This window comes from Cyprinus carpio, chromosome B17 (genome assembly GCF_018340385.1).
Source record: "Cyprinus carpio isolate SPL01 chromosome B17, ASM1834038v1, whole genome shotgun sequence".
In the NCBI taxonomy this organism is placed as follows: domain Eukaryota; kingdom Metazoa; phylum Chordata; class Actinopteri; order Cypriniformes; family Cyprinidae; genus Cyprinus; species Cyprinus carpio.
In genome coordinates, this window is record NC_056613.1 from 3071708 (window position 1) to 3089695 (window position 17988).

At 35.4% G+C, this 17988-nt stretch overlaps 1 protein-coding gene across 1 annotated transcript in view; it reads right to left on the reverse strand.

The window, feature by feature from the left end:
* syne1b (spectrin repeat containing, nuclear envelope 1b) overlaps positions 1–17988 on the reverse strand; it is a 108145-nt gene that overhangs the window by 89154 nt on the left and 1003 nt on the right. The window contains 7 exon segments of the mRNA XM_042743048.1: positions 164–273; positions 1229–1425; positions 1531–1709; positions 1804–1896; positions 3707–3790; positions 3956–4051; positions 10175–10236. Coding sequence (XP_042598982.1) covers positions 164–273; positions 1229–1425; positions 1531–1709; positions 1804–1896; positions 3707–3790; positions 3956–4051; positions 10175–10236 — 821 coding nt within the window.

Here is a 17988-nt window from a genome sequence, read left to right on the forward strand (position 1 = left end):
TTCTAGAGGAAAATGATTCTTGAATGGATTCCACATTGTGATGGACTACAGTAATGGTTAGTGACTGATGAAGAAAGCACTACAGCAGTAACTGCATTAAATAACAACAGCAAGCAGCTAGTGTATTTTTAGCTTATACAAGAGCATAAGCACTAAAGCGTACCTCCTCTTGCTGTCCATCTGTCTCGGACTGGTGGGGATCTGGATAGTGCTTCAGGAACTGAGCTACGTATGTCATTATGGATTTCTCATCAGGCTTGTCCACATCCACATCTGCAATAAAACAAAGTTATAGATTTGAACCTCACAAGTGGAAATCCGTGAGATATTCCCATTGTGCTGTTTACGTATGTATCAGGTTTTTGTTTGAGTTTTAGATTGCATCATCAGGTGACTGTCACATTAGATGATCCACTGACCTGAAGGGCCAAACAAGGCTTTTTATAACCTCTTCAAAGGGCTTCTGCCAGATCACACCATGATGTCATGCTAGTCTCTGTCTGATCTGGCCTGATGACATGCTTGACCGACAAACTATAACAGCGTCTGTCTATAATGAGGCTTGATAATGGTGGATATCCAGTATAATTAAGCAGTGTCTATTCAAATCAATCTCACAAATGAGTGGCTCTTCAAAAGCACAACAAATCATTGACAGAATGAACCACACAACATTAGTATTGGTGATACATTCATGGTATTAGATGGTTATACCACATACTACACTAGACACTGTACTTCTACTATAATTATTATATTATTAAAGTTTTTATTAATATTGCAAATAAGTTTTTTTTTTTTATATTTTTCATCCTAATTTTAGTTAAAGCTTTAGTAATTTTGTTGTGTTTTTGTCATTTTTATTAGTTTTTTTTCTTTATATGTCTATATATTTTTATACATTTTAGTTTAAGTTTTAGTTAATTTACTACATCAAGTTAAACTAAATAAAAATGAGTTGCCTTGGCAGCCAGCTGCCAAATAATAAATGTTTATTAATAATAATAAAATAAATAAATAAAATCATTTCAGTTCATGTTGGCTTTATTTCAAGTAACAAAAATGTTTTTATGGTTTTAGCCATTATACCATGGTACCTGCATGGTAATCAAAGGTAATTTAAAAGAATGTCATTATATTAACATTGTACATACTGTATCTAAAAACATGGAATTCTCAGAGGGTTATCTCAAGGGAAATTAAAAAGTAAAATAAGCCGTATCATTACCTTCAGGATCTAGTAAACGTGGTATTCCCAGTTCATTTTCTGCCACGCTGAAGGCCTCTTCAAGGTTCTCACGATTACTTCTTTTTCTCACAATGTCCATGTCCACGAGTTCTGGCCGAATGGCATGAATAACAGAATGGAAGGCCACACCGCTGCGCCAGCTAGGACCAAAGTCTTTCACTTCAATCCCAAGACGCCTCGAGAGAAGAAATAACATCTCATTAGAAGATTAGGCCGGTTTTTATACACAATTCTTGTTGGTTGACATATCCATTTAAACCCTCAACAGAGCTGGTATTTACTTGGTTGCTGTGCTTTGGACCCATCCGAGCAGGGCTTTTTTGGCACCACCCTGAAACTTTGTCATCACTTTGCGTTTCATAGGTGGGCTTCCCGTCTCCGAGCTGGCCATGCTGTCCACCGAAGACGCACTGCTGGATAAAGCCTGAAGGGCTGGAAGATTACTGGTCAACTCCTCAATCTGCAAAAGTCCCGGGGACAGATCTTTACAACCCAGATATACACAGACCTGTTACAGTTTTCCAGATCCTACCATCATAATTGGCAAACATTACCTGGAAATAGAGGATAATGGTCCATATCAGACCCAATACGATGGACGGGCGTCCATCAGCAATGTCAGTGGCATTGATATTGACTAGTTTGATCTGGAAAATAAATATTTCTCATGTTAGAAAGTCTAAATCATTTGAAAATATTAATTTAACACATCATCCACAGATCTGAGGTCAGTGCAAACAAGCCAGTCTAAACCAGCACTATGAATCGTGCAGAATAACACCAGGAACGTGCATTAAGAAGGTAAGCAGGGTCTATTTTGACTTCATGTCGACTTGAATAAAAATAAGTAGCCAGACATATTCACTTCTTAGTGAATAAGCAAATATGAATGCCCCGAGTATATAAGGGAATATGTGAGTGAATAGGAAAAAGCAATTTGCTCATGGTCAGCCAGTCATGGACATCATAAGAGATGCTGTAGAAAAAAATAAGCTTTCTAAAAATAACTGGGGCTCTTTCAGCCAGTAGCAGCTACAGCAGAGATCAGGAAATGATGGAGTTGCTCGCTGCATACGGTACGCATCATCAAAAGCAGATATGCGTAACAAGAGGAGGTGTTTGTGAGAACTGAGACTAGGAGAAGTACTGACCGGAGAACCTCGGTACACAGACTGAGACAAGACATGTTAAGAGAGAACACACAGTTAGAAATGAAGTATGATGACGGATGCCAGACTGGGACATATGAACATATTCAGTGATCAGATAAGAGTACAGATATGGCTGGATCTTTCTTACTGTGCAGTTCATTTAGCATCATCAGTAAAAAAAATGAGGGGGTGGGGAAGCTAATACTTTTATTTAGCAAGGATGCAATAAATTGATCAGAAGTGACAGTAAAGACATTTCTAATGTTACAAAAGATTTCTATTTCAAATAAAAGCTGTTCTTTTATACTTTCTATTCATCAAATAATCCTAAGAAAAAAATATGTATCATGGCTTCCACAAAAATATTAAGCAGCAGAACAATTTTCAACAATGATAATAATAAGACATGTTTCTTGAGCAGCAAATCAGCATTTCAGAATGATTTCTGAAGGATCATGTGACACTGAAGACCGGAGTAATGATGCTGAAAATTCAGCTTTGCATCACAGGAATAAATTACAGTATGATATCGATTTTAAAATATTTTAAAACAGAAAATTGTTATTTTAAATTGTAATAATTTTTCACATATTACTTCTACATTATTTTTTGAACAAATAAATGCACCTTTGTTAAGCATAAAAAAAATCATTTTAAATAACAAATATTTTTATGCAATTTTATTTTTTTAATAAATAATTAATACATAGTCTTTTTTTTTTAAATCTATTAAATATAAAAACTAATATTATTGTAATTGGTGATCAATTTATATGTTTTTCTTCCATATCTTGTCTTGTATAAAAATCCCTATTTCTAAACACTGCTTTAATGACATGGAAGTGACATCACGTTTGGTGAAAAAACTAAAGTAAGTATTATCAATGCATTTCATGAATTCTTCGAGATGTCACTCTAAATCATCTATCATAATTGATCAAATTACACAAATCAGTATAATTTTTCAAAAGAAGGAAAATTACGAAAAGTTCATTTTTTAAGTTGACACCCTTGATTACTAACTTTAGCCTTCATTTCCATCCTGTTCATTTCTTGTCCTTGAATTTCTTGTTCATTTCTTGTCATATTTAATCTTTAACAGTGCATATTTCTGACAGTCAGCTATATCCTTTTCTAGAAAGACTTCCTGAAATTATAGCGCAATCATTTTCCAAAGCTAGAAAGGTACTGCAGAACAGGAATGACCCAGCAAGGAGTGTTATACAGAATATCCCCATATAATGAAGACAGATGAGCAGTTCAGTGAGACAGATGAGATAACCGGAGTGTTAACTGTGACACCTACCTTCCTTCCCTCCAGGAACTTAAGAGCTGTGCCGATGTTGGACACCCAGTGGATCCTTTTGAGTTGGCGGCCCTGTTCGCATGGCTGCGGGGAAATACGAGGGGTTTATCAGGAGTGCAAATGAAAGGAAGGACTCTTTCAAGCCCATCATCTTGGCATTAAACAGACTTTGTCACACCAGCTGCTGCGCTCAATGCAGAGGTTTCACAGAGAGAAAATCTGCAGATATTGCATCACAGAAACACTTACTAATCTCTGTCCAGACAGCACCTCTAACAGAGCCAGCAGTTTCACCCCATCCTTGATGTCCTCAAAGAGGTCGTTGACTTCAAAAGGAGGTTTGTGCTGGAAAAGGGCAAAAAGAAGAGGAATAAATGAACGGTGAACTTAATGAACCCTTATAGTGCTTTGATTACAAATGTGTTGGATGCTTCTGCTCTAATGTCTTCTACTTTATTATTCTCATTCTACTTCATTCTTATTCTTCCTTATAAGTTGCTTTAGATCATCTGTTGAAGAAATGCATATAAATGCTATTAGATCATCAGAAATTCCTCTCTATTCATTCCCAGAGGAATTTAAGTTTCTGGCTCAGGAAATGTTCTTTCATAGTTTGGGATACATGAAGCATAACAAGTTCTCACTTATGTTTACAGCAGATGTTTGTCTAAAAATGTGTTAGGATAAATAAAAAATGAATAACTGATATACAGGAAGAGTAGAATGCTATAAAGTTATTGTGGATAGCAGAAAGTTAGGTTCATGTTGAAATGTGGTAAAGTGTCAGTTTATGAGGGGTCTTTATCTCTTCGAAATTTCATGAGTATCTCTCCTCACCTAATTTTTAAGTGTCACGCAGCATTCAAACTTGCGATCATAGAAAGACTGAAGCTACAATCTCTGCAGGCAGATGAAACTCTAACGAAAATAAACTGTAAATTCAAATTTATTTTTTATGGTGAAACTCACAAGGATACTCACAAGGAAAACAGACAAAGGCAATATAAATGCTTTTTTATACAAATATGGTGATCGTTCAGTTTGATGCCAGTATGATATTGTTTTTTTAAGAAATTATTACTTTCATTAAGCAAGGACACATTAAATTTAAAGTAAACACATTTATAATGTAACAAAAGGTTTCTATTTCAAATAAATGCTGTTTGAAATTCTACAGTATTTATCAAACAATCCTGAAAAAAAAAAAAATCACGTTTCCACAAAAACATAAAGCAGCACAACTCGTTTCAACATCATCATAATAATAATAACATAACAAACAAAGACATGATAATAAGATTTTTTTTTCTTGAAAAGCATGTTACAATGAAGACTGGAGTAATGATGCTGATAATTCAGCTTTGCATCACTGGAATAAATGGCATTTTAAAATCAAATAAATTCAAATAAAAAAAAGTAATGATATTTTCCAATAATACCATTTTTACTGTATATTTAACCAAATAAATGCAGTCATGCTGAGCATAAGTGTCATTAAAAAAAACTGACCCCACACTTTTGAATAGTACCGAAACTATGTAATACAGTACTACAATCTGACACTTACATCATTGTAAAGCTACTGTACCATGTTTGTAAGGACTAGAATTCAGTACATGATGCAGGTCTGAGTTTATTTTGAAAATCTCAGTTCAGCTGCTCTAATACAAACACCAGAAAAAGTGCAAAGGCACTTTAAAATTTTAAAGGAAATGGACACAATAGGAAAAGATAACAGATGTGTCAGAGGTCAAACCAAAATAGACAGAACTTTCCATCACGCAAAAGCTTCATAAGTGAAGTGCAAAACACATTTGCTTTGGTCATGCTGACTATTGATAAAACTTAAAAATAAAGGAAGCAAGACATGTAAATCTAGATTTATTTCTATGTAACAAATGCAGACATGCTCAAAAAAGCAACAAAAGATAGCTGGACAGACAGGCCAACCAGCACACACACAGACAGCGAGGAAGTTTAGCAGGCATCTGCAGACTCATAAAGCATTACAAAGCATATTCTGCAGCTCAGTTAGTATGCACTGAGCGTGAGCTTTCTGTAAGGACGCTGCTTCAATGCAGTGGACCCAAAGGCTGCACACTTAACTCGGATTCTTCAAACTTTTATAGCTGTGTTCTGCAGCAGATTGTGTGGAACAAAAGACCCCTCAGTGCAATCTGTGCAGACTGGAATACTTAAACCCACCATTTGTGTCAGATTATCCTCTCTTTGTGCTCTGCAAAGTGCCCCGTCACCAAAGCAACTAATCACGCATAATGAGGCGAGTGGGAGGAGCACCAACACTCACAACAGCTCCACTTCAGCATGTGGGTCAATATACAAAACCATATGACTTTAACAATGAACAGCTGATGTCATCATTTACTATGTGCTACTGAAGCATTTTCTTACCACATCAATAAAAGTAAAGTGACTTCTTTCTATTTTCAGATGCTTTCTCTTTCTATTTCTTTAAGAGCATGTTTTTTGGCCTGTCCCAAAAACTGTTTCTTCTTTTCGCTGCATTAGCAAATGCGCACTTTTTGTGAGGAAAAAATGGCTACTCTTATGCATATTTTCAGATTCAGGTTGACAAAATAAGTTGTATAAGTATCCCTCATTAAAAAAATGTACTATTCCAGAAATCATTACTTTTCTTCAAATAGTATTTTCTTGTAAAATGTACTCTAATAATCCAATACATTTTGAATCTAAAAGTTTTATTTACAAACATGAATAAAATATTTCAATAATTATTTTTTATTATTAATAATGTTACACTCAGAAATAAGTCACATTATGGCAGTAAAAAATGCTGCAAATGCAGTTAATGGAAATCAACTACTTTTTCCAAATGAATCTCTTTTTCAATATGTAAAGTGCACCCATAGATTGCTGACCAGGTCCTGACTGATTGTATCTTGAATATTCTGTTGCTGACTCTTAATCACAGTATCTGAAATCAGCGGGCAGACACTTCAAAGACCTCAGGAGCGAAACATGTTTCTTCCCACTGAGAATTGTTCCAGCCCCTCTCGACGGCCATCTGCACATACCTACAGTGTCCAAAACTTCCCAGAATTACCCTTGTCTCCATGAACAGAGATTCATTCTGCATTTCCACATAATGCAAGCTGCGTACAGTGGAAATATCCCAAAAACGGTCAACTTAACATAACAGGACAGATGATCTTACAGAAAGCAAAGCAGTAAAAGCACTTTCACCTGTCAGACATAGCCTTAATGTCGTCCCCTGCCGCTACTTTAACACAAGACACAATATGTCAACACAGAGGAACTGACTTGCAAACAGGAAGATCTGGTGCCACAGTGAATTCTGAAGAAACTCCATTACACAGAGATTCAAAAGTGACAGGTCTAAAACATAAAACATAATTGCGACATAAAAAGTCAATACTATGAGATGAGATTTTAATGTTAATGGTATGTAAAATTTATAATAATTTTGATTTTTGTGATGGTTTTATTATATGCTAATATATATAAAAGTATTTTTATATGACATTAGTCAAAATTCAGACAAAAACGTCAAAATTATGAGATATAATTATAACATAAAAAGTTGAAATTATGAGATAAAAAGTCAGTATTCGTGGAAATGTCAAATTAAACTGTAAAAAATTAATCCTCAACCTTTCTGAAGGCACAAGTACATCCCAAAATGTATAAAAAGTCAAAATGATGAGATATAAAGTAATAATTGTGACATAAAACAGGACAAATTATGAGATAAAAAGTCAGTATTTGTGGAAATGTCAAATTAAACTAAAATGTTCATCCTCAACCTTTCTGAAGTCAAAAGTACATCCAAAAATATACAGTATAAAAGTATTTTTATATTATGACTTATGTCTTAATTATGACATTGGTCAAAATTATAAGATAAAAACTTCATAATTATTACATTGGTATAAATTATAATATTATTTTTATATAATGTCTTTTGTACTGTATAGCATGCTTATGATAGAACCACTCGTTCACGTAACCTTACCTATACCATGTTTGGCCTCTATGAATTCATCTTCAGATGATCTAATTGAGAGTGCATATTATATGTCTGTACCTATGCAACATATTATTGTTCTAAGAAATTATTTATATATATATATTTCCCTTTTGAGCTAATTTGCTACATAATTATGTAATTGCTTTTTTTGCCATAATCATCTCATAATGTCAATGTTTTGCATCATAATTATGACCTTTTTATGTCAATTTCAAAAAAAAAAATGTTACAACTGTGTCATTGCTTTTTTGCCACAACTTCATTTTATAAATTCAGAGCACATTTTCAGAGTTTCAGAGTGAACACAAGATCTCCCACTCATCTTGGCCATGGCAGTGGGCCGCCATCACAACACAGCATTCATTCTCAAAGCACACAGCACAAACAGCACCCTTCATGGTTTTTATTAGATTATTATAGCATTACGCCCCCTCACTCACTGTTTACTGTCCTGCACAACGATCAGCCTTTAATCATCTGAGCTTTACTCGGTTACACAGACAGTAGCCCTTTAGTGTCATTATGATATTATGCTACAAAGCAAATCACATGTCATGGACCATTCACACTTCACGGATGATGGGTCAGAAATACAGGAGAACAGTAACACAGCCATCACTGCTTAAGACACTGGTGTATTTCCTCAGAGTAACACTAACAGTCTAGCATTATACACTTAGTTTTGTCTATCATGATAAATAGCAGCAAAAAAGCACTTATAAAGTGTCTAAATGTCATTGCATTAAAAAACAAATGTCATTTAGTTTAAAGAAAGACAGAATATGCAAAATTTTTAAGCAAAAACAAGTTTGCTATGTTTTACATGATTAATGTTTTTGAAAAAAATTCACCAAAGCTGCATTTATTTGATCAAAAATACAGTAAAAACAGCAATATTATGGAATATTTTTACAATTTAAAATAGTTGATTTCTATTTTAATATATTTCAAAATTGTATTCATTCCATTGATTGCAAAGCTGGATTTTTATTAGCCATTACTTCAGTCCAAAAACTTTTGATCATTTTAATGCACTACTGTATTTTAATGCATTACTGTATTCTAATGAATTTTCCTGGTAACGCAGTAATGTAATGAGTTACATTTTAAATTTAAGTTATTTGATTACAGTTACTAATGTCAATAAAATTACGTTACTTAAGTTACAAATGCAGTGTTAACAAATATGAAGTAAAAATCTTGTTTTGCACGTCAGTATGCCCTTTAATAAATCACCGGAGGTTGCGAGCTAATGCAGATGAGTCCTCCAACATTTAGATGCAATAAAAGGTTGCCTATCATATATCAAATTTTTGCAATATGTTTCACTCATTTTAGTATGTTTTTGTATTTTGTTATAAGTTCAACAAGTGAATGTGTACAAGTTTATGTCACAGTAACACTAATAAAAATAAATGACTCATCAGAATAAGATCCGCTGGATTAAGCTGCGTTGCATCACATTTTTCTTCTGAGGTAAATTCAAGGCTTATTCCTCACAGCACGTTTTCTTTCAAAAACGAAAAGTAGCCAAGATGAACTTGATGAATCTTTCTTTGTTTACAGAGGTGATGTGGAGATTCTCAAGCCTGGTTTTGCGTGGATGATTATCCTATTGTGTGCGATGTGCATGATCACATTATAGGTGAGCTCAGATGGGAAAGTCTGTACCTTTACCTGGTTTCATACGGATTATTTTATCAGAGGATATTTGTTTTCGACATTACTTACTTTATTTAAAAATACACACTTCAAGCTTTCCTTAGATATATTTACATGTCATTTTCGTTCATTTAAGTGACTCGTTTCAGGAAGATATTCACGGAGACTGAGAATGCAGAAAGCGCACCCTATTTGTTTTCTTTATTTTACAAAACAAAAAAACAAAAAAAGGTTTTGTTGCTATTGCTAATGTGTACGTAAACAAATAATACCTATGTAATTTTTCAGTCAATATTAAATTAATGAAAGAACTGTGAGTTTCACTTTGTAGTGTATTTTTTAGGTTTAATCATTTGAAAAGTAAAGTAAACTTGAAAGTAACTTGAAAGTAATTAGTAATCTGATTACTTTTTTTAAATGCAGTAATCAGAAATGTAAGAAGTAATTAGTCATTTGTAGTGGATTACTTATTTGAGTACCTTACCCAACACTGATCCTTAGTGAATAAAAGTATTAATTTCTATTAACAACAACAAAAAATCTTATTTACACCAAACTTTTGAAGGGTGGTGTGGCTACTGTTCAAAATAAAGATTGCAGTTGTCAATCTGAGAAAAACTTCACAGATTTACTAAAAATCATTGCCACACCAGTTGATTAAAACTCAAAGTGTACTGGGTCACTGTTGTTGTTGTACTGTAATCCAGTGTAAATAGTACTACAAGCTAAATGTTGAGGCATTCAGATGAAAAAAAAAAAACTGAAAAACATCTTACCTTGGCCAAGTGTGAATTAATCCACTTTGTGAAAGTCCTTTTCTGCACCGACTCTTGTTCATCTGCGAAAGACAGAAACGCAATAACCACATAAGTGAGCAGATATGATTTACTCTTCAATATCCAGTGAGATATTACGCTTTCCTGTCTTCTTCATTCTACTCACAGTCATCATGACTCGCCTGGCTATTTTCTTATATTTGTAAGGATTACTGTTTAAAACTGTACATTTTCATTACTGTAAGTCTACAAAGCTAGAGAGGAGATATTCACCAGCACAGGAGAGCTGAGAGTCCACACGTGGCATGAGCAAAAACATCAGAAACATGTGCCAGTATTCCCATTATTACATATATTCAGCATAAATAACATAAATGCAGACACACACAGATATGCTCATCATTTTCATGTATGTGCAAACCACAAGCTCTCAAGGCGATGCAAGAAATGCAAAAGTCACAGGGTGGTTGTTAAAGCGTTGCTATGCAGTTAGGACATTCTGAGCAGTTGCCAGGCTCTCACTATGGATTTGCGTTTCTATGCCATAGCTAGCATGTTTTGAGCAGTTGCCATACTGTTGCTATGGATTTATAAAGAATTGTGTTGCTATGCAGGCATAAAGATGTTCTGAGTGGTTGCTCAGATGTGCTGTGTGGTTACCAGGGTGTCGCTATGCAGGATGTTCTATGTTGTTGCCATGGAAGAGCAAATAATCTGCAAAAGTGTTCTGATGGTTATCAGGGTGTTATATGCTAACATAAAGATATTCTAAATGGTTGTCATGGCACTGCTATCCTAGAATGTACTATGTGGTTGCCAGGGTGTTGCTATGCGGTTTCTAGGATGCTCTGTGTTGTTGTCAAGGCATTGCAAAGGTATTTTGAGTGGATGCCGGGCCATTCCTATGCAGTTGCAAAGGTACTCTATATGGTTGCCAGGAAGATTCTATGCAGCCATAAAGATGTTCTGAGTGGTTGTTGCTATGTGGTTGCTAGAATATTCTGTGTGGTTGCGAGGGCAGTGCAAAGTCGCTGCAAAGGTGTTTGGAGTGGTTGCCAGGGTGTTGCCATGCAGTTGCAAAAGTGTTCTAAGTGGTTGCCAGGCCATTGCTACACAGTGCTAAAGATGTTCTGAGTGGTTCCTATGGTGTTGTGGGTGCAGCTATGTAGCGTCAACCCCAAGTTTCTATAATATTCTACTGATTTTTTAACTGTTTGCAAGGTGAAAAAAGTTTAATACTGTAATTATTTAGTACGGTTCAAATCACAATCCTAAGTATGAGCAATAGAGATGCTTGACTTCACAAACAGCAGGAATGGAAGTTTGTGACATCTGTTAACACAATAGACAAATCTAGCAGAGCATTTTTAGACTCGGATAAGGTCATTCAGGTCACCAACAAACACCCACCAGACAAATCTATGCACGATGGGCTCAGACAGATCAGCGATTTTCACAACAGACAACATCCTATGTTTGCATGCATGTACTAATGCAATGCATGGGGCATGTTTAGGAAGCATCCATGTACTGTAGCACACATGGCATGCCAGTGCAGCCTTAAGCACACCACAGCCGTCATAATCCAACATGCGCAGCTGTAAAGAGGTTTGCATCAGCACTCGTGTGCAGCCGTGACCCGTGCCAACACGGTGATTACCTCTCCCGAGGAGAAAGATGAGGATGACCTCAGCTGGCCAATAATGTCTAGTGAGCCATATGACCCAGAGACGTGTCACTGCATATCTGGTTCATGCATCTGTTTCACCTACATTCAGTGGAGCACAGACTACATGTAAGCTATAGGCTCCCAAACTCCAGCAGGATGAGAGGAGACATCGATGTCCCACTTACCGCGGAGATACTGAAAGAATCCTGTCACCAGATTAAGAGACGTGGTCTTTTTCACGGCTACGTCCTTAAAGTGAGCCATTGTGCACCCTGCATTTGTTTCTTTGTGTCCTTCATGTGTGAAAGTGCGCAAGTGTCATCCAGGGAGGAAAACCAGATCAGCTATCCTTTATTTCCTCTGGGAAGCAGAACAGAGCAGGCGGAGGAGCTTTCCGTGTGAAAGCACAGCGCGACTAAGCACTGGAGGATGAAACCTCCCCCTCCTCTTGTTGTCTCTCTCCCTCTCCCTCTCTCTCCTCCGCTGTGGATAGGCTGCTAATCGAGGGCATTTTTTATGAGCCAGGCGACTTCCTGTTGTCGATGAAGCTGGGGAGTCATGCTGGTGTGGATGCTCCGTTCAGGTCTGTTCTAGTTCTAGCAGCATCCCACAGCTGCAGCCATACTAACCGGCTATGCTACTGATCGGCCAATCAGCACACGGGGCTGTGATGTCACCGGGCAGCTGGTGTTATCCTGATTTATATGGGTGGGTGGGGGTCAGTACTCCACCGTGCCTCCACTACAAGCACCGCAGACACCCTAATGCAGGAATGGCCTAACAAATAATCAGATTCAATGCAGTCCAGAATGCTATACAACAAAGGACTTATGACATGACACAGTTACTCTGGGTTTGAATGTGTTTGCATGTCTAAGTAAAAAAACAAAGCAAACAGAAAGTGGATTTTTCTGTCTTTACAATGACATAAAAAGATGTTAATACATGTTTCTGGTCTTATTGTGTGCAATTTATTATTTAAACATTATTACGGGTGTTTAATGAAGCACGAATCACTATATTGCTTTGTATTAGTGATTTGAACAAACGACTAACACTTAGGCAAGTATTAAACTTTGGACTGTAATTTATCTTACAGCATTTATTATTATGCAGCACAACTGTTTTCAACATTGATAATAATAAGAAATTATGTGACACTGAAGATTCGAGTAATTATGCCAAAATTCAGCTTTGCAGCCCAGGAATTAATTACATTTTAGAATATATTCAAAAACAAAATTGTTATTTTCAATTGGAATATTTATACATTATTTTATCACCTTTACTATGTGATCTAATAAATGCAGGCTTGTTGCTCTTTTGAATGGCAGTACATCAAAAGTAAATAAGTAAAACCAAGCTCCACTATTTTCACATTTAATATTCTGTTTCAGACATACATTTATGAAGTCATGTTGACTTTAAATCCTTTAAAGTCTTTTAAATTTCTTACGTGTCTATGGCAAAAGTCATTCAATCATACTAAATAACACATGTATTATTTGCAAATGGCTATAAGGCAACTGGGAACCAACTACACTCAAAGTATTGAATCATTTATGTCACAGCCAGTGCAAAGCATCTGCCACCTGCTACGGTGCAGTCAGTGACTATATCACTCTATTATTCCTGACAATCACCCACAGCATGAGCTCCACGCAAACCCAATCCACCACACAACATACTTATTTGCATCCTGATATATATTTAATTGTGCAATTATAAGACCATCTTATGACCAGAAAAGGACATCCCCAGTGTTAAGTCTTGATCTCCCAGGCATCCACTTTGTGTCGACTTGTTTAAAAAAACACGCTTTATTAAATTACTTCATTCAATCTCATGTCTTCGTGCACTGAAACATAAGTGCATATACAAAATATAACTGTTCTTTCACAAATCCACTTAGAGGAAAAATCCATTCTCTCACCGCTCACTCACCATGGCATAGCTCGGGTATATATATTTAAAAAAGCCTTTTGTGCTAAAGATCGAGGAATGCACCTCAAACTGTTTTAGTCACAGAAGATAATGTAATCCGTGAAAAAGTGCTACTGCCATCACATGCTCATCTAATGAGTCACAATTTGTTTCTATTAGATAACAGTGTTAAAGCTCAGGGATCTTTAAAACAGATTAAAAAGTTCTGACATTGTGTGGATTAGAATAAGGTGAGAAAATGTATTGTATTTATTATATCTATACATATACTGTATATACTTTTATACAGACGGACGGACGGACGGACGGAATGATTGATAGGTTGGTAGGTTGGTTGGTTGGTTAGATAGATAGATGGTTGGTTGGTTGGTTGATAGATAAGATTATGGAGCTGTCCAGTCCTGAAATATTATCACAGATTAATGTAAAGGCTTTCAGGATATAATACAGAGTTTAAGGCTAAAATTTGCATTTGTCCCACAGTTCTCCATCAGTAATCAATGGATGATCAATTCGTGTTTAGCATCTACAGTCTATTCCAGTGCTGCAACATGACAAACTGGATTGGTTTCACTATAATCAAAAAAGCAGCTTTATTGATGGTCTTTTTGTAGCATTGCCCACTTGGACTCACACCCAATGTTAAGAATTAGAGTTAATTAAGTATTAATGAATGTACAGTCGCTTTCAGTCTACACACAGAAATAAGAGAAACAAGTGAATGAAGCATCTGAAATTTAAATGAGTGCGTTCAACAAACTCGGGACAGATGATATCATGGGCAACAGGTCAGATGTCGCTGTCATCTGTTGAATGGAGTGCAGTCTTCAATACTCTACACATCACTCTTGCAGTTTCAAGAGAGAAATGCATTAGCATTATGCATTGTGCATTAGGCCAAAAATGGATACATTTAAGATATTTAGAAAAAAAGATAAAACACTGAATTAGTGCCATCTAGTGTCCTATTAAAAACATTCTGTGACCACATTAAATGGCCTGCATCTATATTCAACCATCTATTTTGATTGGTGTAATAATGATAATAGTCAAAACAACTCACCTTTATTTATATAGCGCTTTTTACAATACAAAGCAGCTTTACAGTGATAAACAAGAAAATAGTGATTCAAAGATGCAAACAGATTTCAATTTTGCTGTAAAGCAGCTCTAAAAAGCAGCTCATTATTCAGCTGAAATCAGTTCATTGTTGAGAGTGGTGTTTTTAATGATAGAAAGCATTAAATCAGAATCAGGTTTGAGCATTTAACTGCTGTAGACATAACATGTGAACACCTTTGTTTTAACAATATATTGAAACAGTTACTGATCTAACACCAACAGTTTTAGAATTCAGTCAAGACAACAACCTTCTCATGCAAACTTTGTCTCAGTAAAACAACAAGATCCTTTGTTGTTGGAGAGATTTCATCTGACATGTGTCTAAAGGAAATGGCTGCTGTATAAAAATCATTCGTGCCAATGAAAGGAAGACGGCAAACGGTTTTACCACAGGCTCGAAACAGGCATGCGCCAGTCACCACCACGGAGAGGGAAACCAAAAGAAGTTACTCTGAAAACAGTAACCACAGACCTTCTGTCGCATAAACCACACATTGCCTTATTCGCAGTTGATGTGCCAAGTTAAGTAGAACACACCTCTTTTGATGTGCAAAATATATTTGACCATATGCATGAACACATTTCAACTGAATTCACCTTATATGCAATAACTGTGTCGCCATCAAATGCAAAAATCTACTACCCTACAAATGACACCAAATTGCACAACAGAAACTTAACATGCACTAGAAATCACTTTTACATTAAATCTGAGTAATGCATGCCAGTGCAAAATTTACCGCCAATTTACTAGGGTAAGTGGTTGCTAGGGTGCTGCTTTTCAATTGCTAAGGAGTTCAAAGTGAGTTTTATACTGTATGTGGGAGGGTTAGTTGGGTACATTTTCATCTAATTAAACAGACATTATTTAAGATCACCTACACTAAAGCTAAAAATGCATGACTGACTCTTAAAATTTTAGGGGTAAAAACAGAAGTGCAAGTTGTCACGCATATGTAACTTCCTTCCTGAAGTGTTTGAATACTAAGTTCCTCTCTGTAGCTTAATTTATGCTTCTTGTTTCGTCTTGAAGGCTATATGAGCATGTGGGCATTGCCATGGTGATAAGAAATAAACATGAATTCTCCACAAGGAAATAGTTCAATATCCTCTACAGGTTATATAGGAAATGCATTAGAGGCTTTGAATAATTGCATGCGCCACACTCTTCCATCCCTGATCATCTTTAACTATTCATCAAGAGTGTTTTTCATGAGTTTTAAGGACGGGATTGTGAGTTCTTGTGGGTAACTGTGAAAATGAAACCTCCACAAGTCATAAACAGATAAAATCTTAATGTCAACCTGACATGTAGTGTCTTAAAATACCTTTCTGGTCTTATTGTGCCTCATTTATCAATGCATGTTATTTTAAAGACAAAATATTGTTTTTCAATTCCTCCCCTACAATCTCCTGCCATATACAAACACACTTCACCATCCAGTCCACTCGATTTGATTGATGAAAACAAATCCCATCCTAGGTTTATTCTCAAAATATTATATCATGAAAGTAAAATGAGTTTCAGACTGTTTCATTTTTATTTTAAATGAACTGAAGTACATAAAAATTAACTTTTTAATGAATTAATCACATCAGAGTTAGTAACCTGCTTGCTTATGTATATTATTGTGTTACCCAGACATGACCTGGTTATTAAGTTTAAAAAGATGCTTTTATTATTGCTCTTCCCAGATACTCCTGCTCTGTTTGTTGTCGTAAGAGCAGTTGAAATCATTCTTAAATCAATTATTGAGCAGAAAATTGTACCAGCCTGATGCTGTTATTACTCTTCCACGAAAGCCACAGAGAAACATCTGCCTTCACTTAGTCACAGGATGAACACTCTCAAAGGTCTCACTGTGCTCAACCAATGGGCTGCCATCAAACCATTTTTAAATCTGTGCAGAGGGCCACGGGAATGAGATGACAGGACTAAGTACAGCTAATATGTTACCGGTTTTTATAAACATGCCCTGTGCACTGCCAACACTGAGTAACAGCCATCAGTCAATAAGAATGGACAGGGAGCCAAGGAGTCCAAATATCGATCTGTTCCATCATCCAAGAACAGGACATCTTCCAAAGAGGTGTCAGGTTCTTCCTGTTCCCAAACACACCACCTTACTATTAGAGTCCCTGTCCAACTCTAGACAATATGGGCACTGAGCATATCGGCTGGTCTGGGTGTTTTATCACAATTTAGATTTTTACACTTCAAAGTAAGAGCAACAGTAATTTACGGCTATTAATGAATTTATTTAAATTCTGCCATCCTTAACTTACTTTTATGATATTCAAAACCTGATTGTTTTAATGTTAAAGACCAAAAAAGATATTCTGAACAGTACTAGAGCCCTTTGACTTTAATTATGGACCAAAAAAATATATATAAATATATATATATATATATATATATATATATATATATATATATATATATATATATATATATATATATATATATATATATATATATATTATTTTGCATTCCAGAGAACAAACTTTGTTCTTCTGGTTTTATTTATATACAGTAATATTAAAAAAATATTTTGAATTAGCATAGCTGAGATTTATTAGCTCTAATTTTGTTTTTATTATAGTTTTAGTAAGTTTAACACATTAACCTTATTTTAGATATTTGCCAAAGTAACATTTTTCATTTTTATTTAACTTTTTTAAGCGTTAAATTTTAAAATCTAATATTTATATTTTATGTTAATTTAACTTTATTTCAATAATAGTTAACAATAACAACAGAAGAAATAAAGCCATACAGACATGAAGATGAAATGATGACAGAATATTCATTTTTGGGTAAATTGTCCCATTAATCATATGAATTTGGTGATGGATAATGTTGAAGCTTCCCAGCAAAACAGGTGGATTATGGAAACAGTTTCCTATCAGCATGAGCTCTGCATCACAACGTCATCACTCACTCTTCTTTTGGGGGCTTTATATTTTCCCTCCTCCAAAAATGATTGCAAAGCATTTAAACTCTTCCTGCCACCTTAAAAGCATTACCCATCATTTTGGTAGGCACCATATCTGCAACATTATGTTTTAACACATCCAT